This window comes from Coturnix japonica, chromosome 1 (genome assembly GCF_001577835.2).
Source record: "Coturnix japonica isolate 7356 chromosome 1, Coturnix japonica 2.1, whole genome shotgun sequence".
Taxonomy (NCBI): Eukaryota; Metazoa; Chordata; class Aves; order Galliformes; family Phasianidae; genus Coturnix; species Coturnix japonica.
Window position 1 is genome coordinate 70,426,601 of NC_029516.1, and position 15,107 is coordinate 70,441,707.

General features: G+C 41.8%; 1 protein-coding gene across 1 annotated transcript; it reads right to left on the reverse strand.

The window, feature by feature from the left end:
- Window positions 1-753: 753 nt before the first annotated feature.
- On the reverse strand, window positions 754-14,023 carry HAO2 (hydroxyacid oxidase 2). Its single transcript, XM_015874125.2, has 8 exons — window positions 13,902-14,023; window positions 11,419-11,572; window positions 10,589-10,740; window positions 8,883-9,166; window positions 8,296-8,511; window positions 6,403-6,561; window positions 5,162-5,231; window positions 754-3,894 (listed from the first exon to the last, which is right to left on the reverse strand). Exons 2-8 carry the CDS (start codon window positions 11,547-11,549, stop codon window positions 3,839-3,841), a joined length of 1,068 nt encoding a protein of 355 aa, XP_015729611.1. The 5' UTR covers window positions 11,550-11,572; window positions 13,902-14,023; the 3' UTR covers window positions 754-3,838.
- Window positions 14,024-15,107: the final 1,084 nt, after the last annotated feature.

Below are 15,107 nucleotides of genomic sequence, written 5' to 3' on the forward strand. Positions count from 1 at the left end.
GACATTTTCCTGCTGTACATGCTCTAAGAGTAGATGTCCAAGAGTCACGTTTCATAAAATTAGAGCTTGCAGATTTTGGATCCTGTGGAAGAATTGCCACACATATAGACTAAGCAAGTTATCTAGTATAAATGCAACCTGCTGTGTCCCAGTCTACTGGCTCAGGAACTGTGTTGGTGCTCCAGTTTTTTTACTGCTTACTGTGACAAAAATACACTGGGGAAACAGCTGGCTGATGGAGAAATGAAGAAAAAGATCACATCAGCAATCAATGAAAACAAACTAAACCATAGTACCAGAAGAAATAAACACAATTACCTCTGCAAAGCGCGGAAGTTTTAGATGGCATAAAATAATTACACTTCTTCCCTTTCAGACAGGGGAGTCTGTTACCTAGAAACATTTTTCATTTTCTCAGCTTACAAATTGATAAGAGGCAACAAGGCCTAAATAATTAACTTCTGGACAACTACGTCAAATGAAATTCTGAGTTACCACAACTTCACTTAGTGGAGAACAGTGTTAAGACACATCAGCCAAGGTCTGATGATCACCACCTTAAGAGGCCTCTGTGTTTCTGCACATTCAAGCCTGACCCAAAAAAATAGCTCCTATCTCAGTAGTATCAGCCTCTTTTGGCAGAAGGGAGAAAGTGAATATCAACTTTTCTTACTTAATCTTCAGGATCAGAAAGACTTTAGCATTCTTTGTACATATGTGTTGCGGCAAATGAGTTGAGCAGTTGACTAGAAATTAACATTTAGTCTCATTTTCCCTTTAATTTTAGGTAAAAGTGTGTTTCTTCAAGTAAAATTGATGGGTGAATTACATATATAAGGGTCACAGAAATTTACAACAATATGCCAGAGGAAAATGTTCAATTTGAATCCATTTGTAGATAAACATTCTTGTAAATGGTATGACTACCCATTTCTGCTACACCCTTTTTCTGTGCACACACAAGAAACGAGGCTGCAGATTCTGTGTCCCCACACTTGTGTAGTAAAAGGCAACAGAAAGATCCCCTCCATCAGCTTTGACCTTCTAAAGCTAAGATTAATAAACTCAGTCCATGTGGTCTCTTCTTGTACAGCCTTGAAGTCCTTCAAAGGGATGTTATTATTCATGAGTCTTATCTGCCTGCATGTGATTCTGCCCACAAGGTTTGTTATTTCTGGAATAGAGAGAAAGGTCTCCATGTGAAGGCCTCTGCAAAATTACTGCAGCCACATTTATCTCTGTGAGAAATTGGAGCCTAAACAGTATGAATCAACATCTCTTTTCTGTCTTTGTAAGCACATTTTGAAGTAGGGCGTACTCAAATCTCTTCTTGGTATCTTGGCTCCAAGGGAAGAGGGCAATGTGACCGCTACCAGCCGCACAGCTCAATGCTGTGAACTGGAGGTACGTGACCAACTCTGATTGTCAACTCCTCTGCACCCCATTAGAATAAACTGGTGCCCATGGCACTATGGGTGAGTACAGTTGGAGCACTCAGATCTTTTTCCTTTGCTAGTCACTGTCTTGTGACACTGGCACAAGCTTGACAAGGAAAATCTTCCCTCCTCCTTAAACCTGTATTTGTACATAAAAGAAGTAGCAGTGGTGTTACAGTCTTGGTTGATGATACTCCTCAGTTCTCAAAATCACCTTGACTGTGGAGGGGAGGGGATGGCAGGGGACAGGATACATACAGCCCTGAAGTCTTCTTGGTGTCTTAAAAAAGAGCTGCACAAAAATGATGTGGGTCCAGCATTCCATCATTACTCGGTGTTCTTGACTAGTGGGTTTTTTTGAGTCTTGCAGGTTGAGGCACCAGCTGGGTGGTGGACACTTGGGCAGCAATTCTAGATTTATTTATCTTCACATTAGCTGAGTCCTTCTTGGCATGACTCAGTCCTTCCTATTCTTGCAAAACCAGGGGATTAGCAGAGAGGAGAAAGAAGAAAATAGCTGCAGGTGTACAAGAAATGGATCCTTGTGTGCATGGGAAAAATGGGAGGTGTATGTAACAGAGTATGTACTTAGAGTCTTGGCATCCCTCTGGCAGTAAATGACAGTTGGCATCCTCAGCATACTTCGGTCAAACAAAAAAAACAACAGTGGCAGTTTGGCCTTAAAATTTCCTTCAGACAGAGCAAGCAAGGAATCAGGTGTCTTAGCAGATATTTTTAAGATCCCATTGCATTTTTAAAGATGAAACACATTATCAGCTTTCCTATGTAGTTTGCCTAAGCTTATTTAGAAGACTTGATTAAGCCTGAGAAGATTTGCACAACATCACAATACATTTATAGGAAAAGCCAAAAGTCTACACAGGAATTTCAGCTATTTTAGATGAATTCTGTTTATGGCTGTATTTGGACAGCATAATACAAAGATTAATTATTGTTAAGCTCCTCGTAGACATAAGAGCTCAAATGCATTTTTAGTGGTAGTATTTTGCAGCTGGAGTATTTGGAAAAGAAAAATGGTAAAAATCACCTCCTTGGCACTCCAGTGACTAAAGCTAATTACAAATAGCACAAAAATAAGTTCCACTGCTATGTATAAAAATGAAACATGCAAACAACTCTACAAGAGCCCGGTGGGAATGTACACATGGGATGGCAAAAACAGACTGGAAGCACTGAGTCAGACATTAGCAGGAGATAGCAGCCAACTTCAGGAGTTTGGAGAGAGGAGGTTGTGGCCACTTCTCAGAGATCTGCAAAGCTCTGTGAGATTGGGAGGTTGTGGTGTCTGGGGATATATAAAAATAGTAGCCTAGGTGAGAACTGAAATATTTCTGAAGAAAAATAATGTAAGAGGGGGATGGGCAGGGGCAGTGAGATGATGAAAGGAGATGGAATGAGGAAGAGAGGGAAAAGAAAGTCTCAGTGGTGTCACCAAAGGCTGTGTTCCAAGGAATGAGACTGAAAAGGAAATATTCAGGTGAAAGAGAACTAAGAGAAAGCAAACAAAACTCCTAGTTATTGTCATGGAGCCAACACCAGCAGTGATGTCCAGTGGGTGACACAGGCAAAGATGTGCTTCCTCATGGGAAGGCAAGATACATCTCAGTGACAGAGGTGTATGCTGCTCGCATGGCAGCAGGTCTGGAACTGCAAAGCGTGTAGTGCTGATGTGGTACTAGCAGCTCCTACCTATCTGCAATAACTCATCCATGGACAAAGAGACCAGGAAGGCAGGAATATCTGATCCATTTAGGCACTGCCACAAATTTATGCTGTACTTGGAAGATGTGTGAATCCTGACCACTGTTCTGATGATTGTACAGACCACATTTACCATCTGCAGGAGGAGATGCACTCCACAGGGAGTAGAGCCCATTGCTTTGGTCACTAATCACTTGGTTTCTCTGCATTCAGAAGAAGACAATATCTACTTCAGCTCAAAGGGGAGATATGGTGCCTGTTATCTGATTTATCTAGCTTCTGTACCTGCTATGAATTCATTCAGGAATGCCAAGGCAATGGAAGAGACAATACTGCCTTGGGTAGAGATGTAGCTTGAGCTGCAGTCAGATTGCAATCTGGCTGCCAGACAGAGCTGATTTTGGGAGTAATGCTCAACACAGGTAATGTCAGGGAATAATCAGTTTAAATTATATGTATTTAAGCAAGTATCCTCTATCTGAAGTGTTGAAGAACTCATTGGTCTCAAAAAAGCAAACAGTGATTGCTTCTAATACAGAGCTTTTTCTAATTGCCTCAAGAGTTTCCTGAAGTCCTTCTCAGATGTTATATATTCAACATTTTCACTTCTTTGTCTCTCTTCAGTCTGTTGTGGAACCTCAGCCATTGTCTTCTTATGCTCAGGTGTTGCAGGAGATTGTTCACAGCTTTGAAAACTGAACCAGGTCTTGGCCAATTTCTGAGATGCTGGCACAGCCTGAAACAGATGAAGAAATGAAACACGTTAGTGAGATAGAAAGGTCTGTGGATAAAACTTCTCTGACTCACAGCCTACAGGCCTCATCTTGTGTGAGCTGTGTACGGGTAGGTTGGCATCTCAACTGCTCAGGTCCCTGTCACTCAATGGCACCTTCTCCTTTGAAGTTAGGCACTGGCCTTCCAACACAAGGAAAGCTGGACATGATTAAAATAAATAAATAAATAAATAAACCTTACCCCAATCTGGGCAGGGAACTATCTGATCCAGCCAAAAGTGGAAGAAGACAGAAAGGACAGAGGGCTGAGAGTCAAGTGACTGGAGACGGAGAAACAGTGTTGTTTCATTTGGTCAAATCTGAGTGGAATTGCACGGTCCTTCCATAATGTCCCAGCCAATCACTCTTCATGAGTTTGGTGCCCATTTGCAAGTAGAGTATGAGAGCCTTTTGGAAAAGAACTTGTAGTAATCTTTACCAGTGAAAAAGTAGGCACCCAAAAAGCAGAGTATGAAGAAACCTCCAGTGAGATTTCAATCCCAGTCTTATAGTCAGCGTTGCTGTCCACTTGAGTTTATAGTCAATGAAAAAATGAAAGTCTTTAAAACATGATTAGAATTGTGACAGGACCTTTTTATCGATGTTTAAATACTTCTGCATTGGACCCTATTGCTCTACCTGTTCATGTACATAACTGGAATCCAGACTGCAAATTTGCTTTTCAGTGCAGGGTCAAACATGGCAGACAAAGGTAGAAGCACAGGTGAGAAACAGAAGTAGGGACAACAGTAGTATCTCAGAGGAGAGACAGAGGATTTTAGGCATGTGAAAAACAGATATTTGAATCTTTACATATGGGCCATATTTAGTAACAGACAGAGAAAAAAAATCCATTTTTTTTCAGGCTATATTTTACCCTGGTAAACATTTAATGAAATACTGGACACATACAGTTCCCATCAAAACCGAAATTCCAACTTTTTCTCAGCTCTATTGAGCAGTTTTACATTTCATTAGTTTAAATTTGATCAGAAATCTGCTTTAATGTACTTCCTTGCAAACTTGCTGTGACAACTCAGATGCAAAGCAGTTTTGCAGGAGCTAAAGCATCATCTCAAATATAGCAACCAGAACCAGTCCAATTCTTTTTCACGTGGATTCCTATTCTGTGACCATCAGGCTTCTGATTTTAGATGCCTTGCACATGGAGCTCCGGTTGTGTGCCAAACCTCTGTGTCACCAATTACAAACCACCTGCCAAATGCTTACCAGCTAAGGCCATTGACAAACGAAACTCATCATGCAGAATCCTCAGAACATCCTGAAGACCTTCTTCACCCTGCTCCAATAATGAAAACAGTCAGGACAAAAGGAACACTGGCACAGAGCAGTGCTGCGGGATGCTTGCACAGTGAGAACTGGGACAGTCCCTCAAGGCAGTGCCAATTCCTGCCTCTCCAACAGATGAATGATTAAAATGATATGCTGGATGTGTTCAGCTCATCACAGATTATTTTAGATGTTTTTCCTTTTGAGATACATCTGAACAGGGGAAGAAAACAAAGCTGTTTATCACTTCTGACATTTTCTAGCTGTTAGGGTTTTATTTTTTTTAAGTTTTCAGCTAACCTCTGCCAGTGGGTTAATTTTAAAATGTTAAGTCTTGCAATGCTGACAGTATTTTATGATGTAATGAGAGTTTCATGTATGGAAAAGCTTTAAAAATTTTAATTTACTCAGGTATATTTTTGTAATTTTGATTTCTTGCAAAGAAGAATGCTTTGGGTACAGCCCATACCACAGCTTTCATACGTCCTCCCTCTATATGTGGTGATGTGGGGGTCACCTAGCCCTTCAGCGCCAAGGAATCAAAGCCCACAGAACAATGCTATCAGTTTCAAAATCATATTTTAAATCATAAAATCCAGTGTATTTTTAAATTAACCAAAGTGTCTATGTTTGATTGAGTTTGTTGCAATGACACTTAAAATCCAACAAAAGCAAACAAAAAAACTTTCTATACAACTGTCAGATAACACCTATGGAGTCATGGGGAGTTTGAGGAGTAGACAGGCAACATGGGGATGTTCACAGTGGGGCTTTACAAGGACAGAGCAGAGAGGGACAATCATCTCCCTCTCCCTGCTGGCCACCCCTCTTTAGGTGCAGCCCAGGATGTAGTTGGCTTTCTGGGCTACAAATACACACTGCTATCTCATGTCCAGTTTTTCATCCACCAGGATTCCCAAGTCCTTCTCCACAGAGCTGCTATCAATGAGTTCTCCCATTCAGAAACCATATTTGGGGTTGTCCTGACCCAAGATCAACGTCTTGCACTTGGTCCTGTTTGATCTCAGTAGTCTCAACAGGATGTCTAGAAGCCACCTGCATGTGGCCTTGGGCACCCTGCTCTGGTGTTCCTGCTGGAGTAGGGGTTGGATCTGATGGACCTAGAGGAACCTGCCAACCCCAACCATTCTGTGATTCCTTGATAAAACCTCCTTACTTACCTTGTAAGCTAGACCCCATAAAGCTGGTCTTCCAATAAAGACACATTTTGCTCCCAGTGCCAGTGCTTTCAATACGTCACTTCCTTTTCGTATGCCACCATCTAAATAAACTTCAACTCGGTCTCGTACTGCTTCCACAACTTCAACCAGAGCATCTATCTGGAAAGAAGAAGCCATTTGCAACATGGGCTCAACTTTTGGTTTCAAGACAAAGAGGTGATATCCCACGTGGTCAGACAGGTATACTAGAACAGAATAAGCTCTCAAAATGAAATACAGAAATGCATCATAAATAACTCAGGACCAGAAACTGCACAATACAGTGCTTCTCCTTGCTTTAGTTGCCAGGTAGTTTTGTTTATATGGATATTCTTTTCTAGCACTTCTGCTTTGAGAAAAAGTAACATTTTCACTTGATTTTGGTGTTGTTTTCTTCAAAGATTTAAACAATAAATTTCACTAAAAATAACAGTTTTTAGTACCTTACTTTCATTTGAGAAAATGATGAATTATACATGCTCATAAAAAGAGTTAGATTTCTCCCTACAACTGTCTAAATTGCCAAACTCACATTTCATCCCACTCCTAGTGACCCCTTGTACAAAGCCTCCTGAAAACCCTTAAAGCAGCTATGAAGGATTTAATCTGCTATGCAGCACAGTCAACATCATACTTTTTCATTCAGGTTATGTCTCTTGATTCTGTCTCTTGATTCCCTGAGGTCTTTTCTGCAGTGCTAGTTTGGTAGCACAGAGCAGTACTGGTTCTGGTCCCAAGGGCACTATCACAGTGGCATGACCTTGCACAAAACACAATGAACTCTCCTCAGCAAACTCAAAGATCTCTTTTCTGCAGTTTCTTACACTCTCTTCCTTCATTTTCATCTTCTTAATGAAAGCAACTATAACTAAGATCACTGAATAGATTTTTTCCAATTGGTCATCACTTTACAGAATTTCAAGCTAAAAATTTTGGGGCTGAAATTTTCCAAGTGTAGCTCACCAAGACCACTGGCAATAGCCTCTGTTGGCAAGTTTGGTACTAGAGGAGTACTGAACTAAATATCTACTGTTTTGTCTATGCATGTAAGAAATTTTACATGGACATCGTTTCCATTATTATGTCTATGACATTTAAAAAATGTATTTATTATTATCACCCTTGACATAGAAGAGAATTTCCTGGCACTAGTTTTATTGTACAGTGGAAAACAACCCCAAAAAAATCCTGTAAGAATATGATACCATGCAATATGGACATGTACATTTGGAGCAGTTGAAAAAAATGGAAACCAAATTAAAACAGTGAGGTACATATAAGTCCAACAAACTATTATTTCTTTGTACAGATCAAAATATGGGAGAACTTTTCTCTGGATAAATTACCTTTTTTTTCCCCCCGGCTTCATAAAGTTGATAGATTCTTATTTAGACTTGAGTCTGCAAAGATGCAAAGAGATCTCTCACTAAATCTAGTTGCACTGTTTGTGCATATTTTGGCATTTGTGAACAATGGAAGTACGTTATTCTCTCATTTACACGTTTTTGGTTCCAGAGCTTTGTTTTATTTTTGATCCAGTTTACAAAGAATATGTGTGCTCTGCATCAGCTTGTGATGAAAATTTTAATTAAGTTAGGCCAGCGGTTTTGCTGCAGTAATGGGAGCTCAGTGCTGGTTAAAGACCCTTCCAGAGACACCAAGGAAATACTTGAGTAGGCAGCATATGCTGAGGCAAGCACCTCGCTTGTTTAAATCTATAGTACATCTGCAAATGTCCACAGCTGTGCAATACACAAGTCTACCAGAAGCACATTTAATAAGATTTGTGTGCCAGTAGCCAAGTTAGCACAAACATGCTCACAGTACTCATGGGACATCCTTTTTCTCACTTACAGTCGCAGGTGCTCCATCCAGTTGCCTTCCACCATGGTTGGACACGATAATTCCCTGAACTCCATGCCTCACTGCAAGCTCTGCATCTTCTTTTGTCAAGATCCCTTTGATGATAATGGGCAGGTGAGTCAGGCTCCGCAGCCAGTAGATATCATTCCAGGTGACTGAAGGATCCAGGCTGTTGGGTGGCAGTCCGTACTCAGATCGGTCATCTCCCTACAGCCATGAAACAGAACAAAACCTCATCTGAACTGTAACAACACAGAGACTTGAAGTCTTCCCCTACCCTAGAAGAGATTAATTAAACCTCTAGCAATAATACTTATCAGTGTCATAAGGCGTGCAATTCTAGATGACAACAGTGAGGATGGAAATCAGTGTCTCTGAGGAAGCTGCACTGGGATGTTAAAGCCAGCAGCCAGGATGGCAGGAGGTAAATCTAGAAGGCTGCAGAAAAAGGAGGGGAAAAGCTATGCCCCAGATGCAGCAGATACCAAAGCAGCAGTTACCCAGCAGTTACCCAGTGGTTTTGTCTCATGTGGTGCACAACAGCACAAGGAATAAAAGAAGGAGATCATTTCACAAACCTCAAAGGCTCCCTCCAAGTTCTTCAGTTTCATGTGGGGAGGAAGTTGGAAGCCATTACGGACATCGTTGCGCCTTTTGCCAGTGTAGGGAAGATCCACAGTGAGGACGAGGCCCTGGAAGCCCAAGGCCTCTGCCTGTTGGACCAATTGCCTAGAGACTGCCCTGTTGCGGTGGATGTAGAGCTGGAACCACCGAAAGCCACCAGGAGCAGCTGCAGCGATCTCTTCCAGTGAGCAAGTAGAGTAGGTGCTGGCAATGTAACAGGTGCCCATCGCTTTGGCCGCTTTGTGAGGTATTGAAAAATAATCAGAATGAAGGTCACTTGAGCATCCCTGTCAGACAACAGCTATGATTTTCTTTCTCTACATTGTTTACAGAGGAAAAACCTGAACTCCCGTTGTTTGTATATCCTACCAAAGATAGAGATCTGCCAGCTGGCAAATACATCTTGGAGATTAAAAACAGCTGACTTGGTCACATGCTGCTGTACGATCGTGGTTAGGGAATTAAGGTAAATTAACAACTGTTGCTTTCATTTTTCAAACTTAGGACAAGGGAGGTAATTGTTCTCCTCTGCTCTGCCCTGGCAAGGATCCATCTGTGGTACTGCATCCAGACCTGGGTCTCCCAGTACAGGAAGGATTATGAGTCATTGGAGCAGGTCCAGAGAAGGGCCATGAAGGTGGTTAGAGGGCTGGAGCACCTCACCTATGAGGAAACATTAAGGGAGCTGGGCTTGTTCCTCCTAGAGAAGAGAAGGCTGTGGGGAGAGCTCATTGTGGCCTTCCAGTACAATAAAAGAAGGGACACCGACTTCTACACAGTCTGACAGTGATAGGAAAAGGAGAGTAGTACTGAAGTAAAAGAGGATAGGTCTAGCTTAGATATTAGGAAGAAATTCTTTAGTCAGAGTGTGGGGAAGCCCTGGCACAGGCTGCCCACAGAAGCTATAGGTGCCCTAACCCAGAAGTGCTCAAGGCCAGGTTGGATGGGGTGCTTGGCCAGATAGGGGGTGTCCATATCCAAAGTAGGGGAGACTGGAAATGGATGACTTTTAAAGATCCCTTCTGATACAAGACATTCTATGATTCTGTGATTTAAGTCGTTTTTTAAAAAGCCAGACCTTCATCCTCATGTCTGCTTCCTTGTAGGAATGCATATACAAATGCTCTCATTATACAAAGAAATACACACAGGAAAAAAAAAAAAACACTTGCTGGGGTTAGCTCTCCAAACTTAACATGTGATTAAGTTGAGAGGCCCTGCTTTTCTCTAAGGCTGACACTGCTCTGATCAGCACCAAGGAATACACAGGCTGAGTCTTGTCCATCACTTTATGTCCTACATAAAGACCCAGGCACTGAAGACCTGTGTGGTTCTTCAGTGTAGCCCAGCAACATGTCCAGAGCCTCTGACTCAAATAGGCAGTATAGGACTGATCTGGTAACAGTGGCAGCTGGAAAAGGGCAGCAGTACATGGCTTCTCCTGCACTCTATATTACCAGACCCCAGTGGGTTACTCACAAGGGCTAGGTCATTCATAAGCAAGGGTGAAATAAGGTTTGCCCGTTGGAATCTGAACACTTTGCTCAGTCATACTTCAAATTATCCTAACAGCTTCTCACCTGTGAAGTTGGAAAAACGGTGCTGTCTTATTTTTTTTCACAAATCATATTTACTACTTGATAGCAAAGCAGAAGAGTACCTCTGGCTGTGCTTTTCTCTCCATCAGGCCATGCCAGTTGGTGGAAGCCAGTTGGGGCGATTCCTACTGGAAAGCTGATTTCAGTCCCCAGGATTTTAGTCCTAGTGTCCAGCTTAGATACATCTCGCAGCATACGTGGCCGAAAACGAATCCTGCAAGGCAGTAGAAATAAAACACCCTTCAGGATGGTAGCTGCCTGGTGGCTTTTCTGCTTTCAAGGTTGTATGGAAACCAGGTCTGCATTTATCTATTGGAATGTAGCAATCTGAGCTAATAAAGAAATAAGCATATAAAAAGGCTCTTCATCCTTTTCCTTGCTTTCAGGGGTCAATTCAGCTAGCACTGCCATTACCACCTGTCATCAACCACATACTCCAACCCAATGGTCACAGTACTTCATTTCTACACTTCCCACTTCAGATTGCCATGGTTTGCCTCCTTTGTTCTCCTATCGTCCATCCCACAGATTATTTCTACTTGCAGCCTAGTCCCAGGTCTTTGTCTTTCACTTACCAATCACACCTGTACTCATTGTACATTGTACCTGACCTCACTGTTCACTGCATATTGTCCAAACCTCACACTACTATCATGTAGACTTCCTGACGCTGGCCACATGCTGCATGTTGCACCTCATTCTGTTATAGCCACACATCTCCTTTTCTGTCATGCCATGCCATAACATGACACCACATAACATACCACACCACACCATTTGCTGCATCCTCAGCATCCCTTGTCTTATGCAATTTGAGCTTTACCCAAACACTTGCACACAAACACAGTTTAAAAGCTTCCAGCATAATACCCCCACTTCTTCCCCACATTACCTTTTATATGCCAGGATGTTTTCATCTCGGGTGCTACACTCATCTGCTCCTGCTGCAAAGAAATCCCAAGCAATCTTAGGTAAATATTTTTCAGCATAAGCTTCAAAGTCCAACAGACACACCATAGCCATTGCACAGAGATGCTCTGAGAACCCTGGAGAAATGAATAACATGGAAATTAGATTCTTGAACTGTTATTCTCTCATCCAGAAACACCACTGTCCTCTAATATAAACTTTGGTCCCCTCTGTCTTGTAGCTTCTTGCTTTCTATTTGGCCTCCTGTGCCAAATATGTAACTGGCAAGGGACAGACATCACATAACACATGCTGGTCTGCAGTATGTTTGGCTGAATTATAAATGCCCTATCACCCTAATAGTCAGGAAATATTCCTGTTGGGAATAAAAAGTATGACTGAGGTAGTTCTCATGATCAGGATTACCCTGAGGTAGTACCACTTTACTCATCACTGGCCCCTGAGCACATTTAATTTAACAACTTAACATCCTAAATATCCTGTACTTGTGTCTCAAAATACTGACAAGATTGCTCTTATGCAAGTTTAGAGTCCCAAGGTGACATGTTGAGTTTGCTCTGATCTTTTTTGAAAAATAAGCCCAAAATGACATAGATGCCTGCTTAGTTGTCATGGAATTGTGGCAGAGTTAGCAAAAATAAGGGACTTTTGGAAGTCAACTAATCCAACCTCCCACATAAACTGATTTTGAAAGATGTATCTGAGTCATCAAGATACATCTGCTTGCTGAACTTGGTCTGTGGTATGTTCTGTCTCCCACATACATCATTTACGTGGCTGATACTTATTTGGGCATTTCCTAAAATGTAAAGTCTTGATCTTGCAAGTGTGATGACCTCAAGAAGCTCCACAAAATTACAGGAGCTAAGAGAAGACTCTTTTGCCTGTTGAGATTCCTCTTGAATCAGAACTTCTTTCCAATTCCAGTTATCCCTTATTCAGGCTATGATTACCCAGAGCAAATAACTATTCCGTCTGATTGCAGGCAAATCTTGCTGTCTGTTCTCTGCCCTACCATAGAGAAAGCTGGCAGATGCACACATGAGGGTAGGAAGAAGCTTGCATCTTTATGCCTCTCTTTATTCTTAATGTACGGAAGCCTAACAGAGGGCACTTCAAGTCCCCTGCTATTTTAAGACACAGCAGTTAACTAATTCCATCATAAATTCAATCTTAAAACTACATGGATTATTTACTCCAGTAATTCTCATCAAAGGCAGTCCCATAACATCATCCGCTACATTCCCTCAGGATGGCTGCCTGACCAAACAATTAGTTATGGAGAGCAGTGACTAAGTGCAAGCCCATAAAATTCAGAAGCATGTAAATACAGAGCCTACATCTACCCTGCTCCAGCATGAGTGCATTGCAAAACTATGTCCAGGCTCACTGTCAAGGTGATAGCTGCAGAAAAAAACCATGAAGTATCTTCGGTTCTCTTTTGTAACAAATACCTCCGGGGTTGCATTACATACTAGAGCACAGATACACACTAGAAAGTGAGCATACAAAATTCAGTGCTCATAAAAACCAAATTCCACAACACAAAACACAATTCTAAGTACTGCCCTCGATCTTTCAGGGAATAGAAGAGACATTGTGTGGCCCAGATGTCTCAAAAACCAGCAGAAGTGCTGACTATCGAATGCCTGCACTTACATACTTGTGATCCAGCCAGGTCTAAAGACTATGCAAATTCATGTTTTAGCCAACTGTACCCATATGCAAGGAAACAAGTAAAAACACAAGACAAAAATCAATCTTCTGTATTGTTTGTTGCAATTACATCTATGGCTCTGATTAAATTGGTTTTATTCAAGATATATGAAAGCATGAAGTCTTAAAACACCTGTGGCTTTAGTCTGATTTCTCTACAAACGAACAGGAAGAATTAAATATCCTGGTTTCCAGATTAGCCTCCCACAGCAGATTATCAGGTCTGCAGGCTTCACCAAAACTCATCCCGTGATTCTGAGGTTGTGCGCTCCTAACACAGGTATGGTCGAAGATTAATTACATGAACCCAACCTGTAACACTGCAGAAGCAGATGTATCGCACTGACTCAGATCCCAATGAATACACTTGTACATTAGGACTTCATTTTCTGCTAGAAAAAAGTCAAAACAGAGGGAATCCCTGGAAAAAAATAAGCCTGACTGATTTCTTCAGTGTTGTTTTGTCTCTCCTGGCAGGCATCAGGTGTCAGGTGGTGAAAGTCTTCCAATCCCTCTCTGTAAGTCTTCATGACATTCAGCCACATCTGACAGCACAAGATTTCACATACCATTTATCTTGGTATACCATAAATCACATATCACAATTCTTGCTCTTCCTGCACTTAGGAAGGCCAAATCAGGAAGCACAAAGAGATAAATCAAGCAGAAAAAAACAGGAAAGTTCAGCAATCCAGACCCAATCCTTGCTGTCTCTCATTTAAGACTTACTTTGGGTTTTAGAAAGAGCAGCAGTGGGATCCTCTGTTTCAAGGCAGCTTACAGACAGGACAGAGAGAAGGCCTTTTCACTGAGCTTCTAATTTTTCCGTTGTCAATAAGAAACCACAAGAGATTAAAGCTCAATCCTGCAATAAACTTTGTACTGTTTGTGTAACACTAATGTTTTGCTATCAGATCACTCCAAACAAAAAAAGCTTCACCTTGTCTACATAGCAATTGCCTGGAAAGCAGCACTGGAGCTGTGCTCTTTGGCAGCGGCTGAGGGCTGTGCATTCCCCTATGGATGTTAACAGTATTTCTGGATAGATTCATTGTGTTTACCTTCCCCTAGCCAACAAAAGCTTTGTTTTCAAGTCTGCAGGTAATTTGCTCCTATATGTGCTACAAACACCACTCAAGAAGATGATCCAAGACAAGGCAAATGGTTCCAGCCTGAAGCTACAGAGCCTTGAATCTTTACCCCAACATGAGGAGGAGATATTTTTTGCTTCCTACAATAAAGAATCATAGAAGAGTTTGAGTTGATCCATTAAGATCATCTAATCCAACTCCCCTGCAATCAACAGTGAATAAGTAACCTGCCTTCTACCATTTCTACATTCTCATGACCCACTTTCAGTCCCCCTGGTCTTTGTTCCCCCAGCCACCTCCAGGAGTTCTGTTCATCCTCTCCCTTCCTGTGCCTGGGAGCTGGTGAGCCTCCTCTATGCTTTCCTCCTCTTCTGCTGCCGAGCATTACTAACCACTTCTGAGGTGCCAGCTGATTTATAGTATTGACTTAAATTTGCAAGTTATGAAAAGTAAACATTGGACAGTTTTATTTGTCCTTCATTGATTTTTAAGTGTTTTGAGTTCCTGTTTTCAATTCTTCTTGAAACTTACATTTTTACTAACTGAATACTGAGGTGCCCTTTTTCCTCCATAAGCATGTGATACCAGGAGCAGAAAGTGAAGCAGAGTTTGGCTTAAACATTCCTTAAGTCCTATCAGCCTGATCCTCCCAGCCCAAATAGCACAGCAGAGGCAGTGAGTGAGCCAAAGAATGAGAACTGCAGGCTGAGCAGCACTGCAGCCCCAGGGGCTTCTCTCCAAGGGTCTGCTGTGATCCAGAACTGCAGATCTAAGTCCTACACCACAGCACCATTTCTGCAGCTGAAGTGAACATTTATTCTTCTATGAGATGTATTCAGGATGC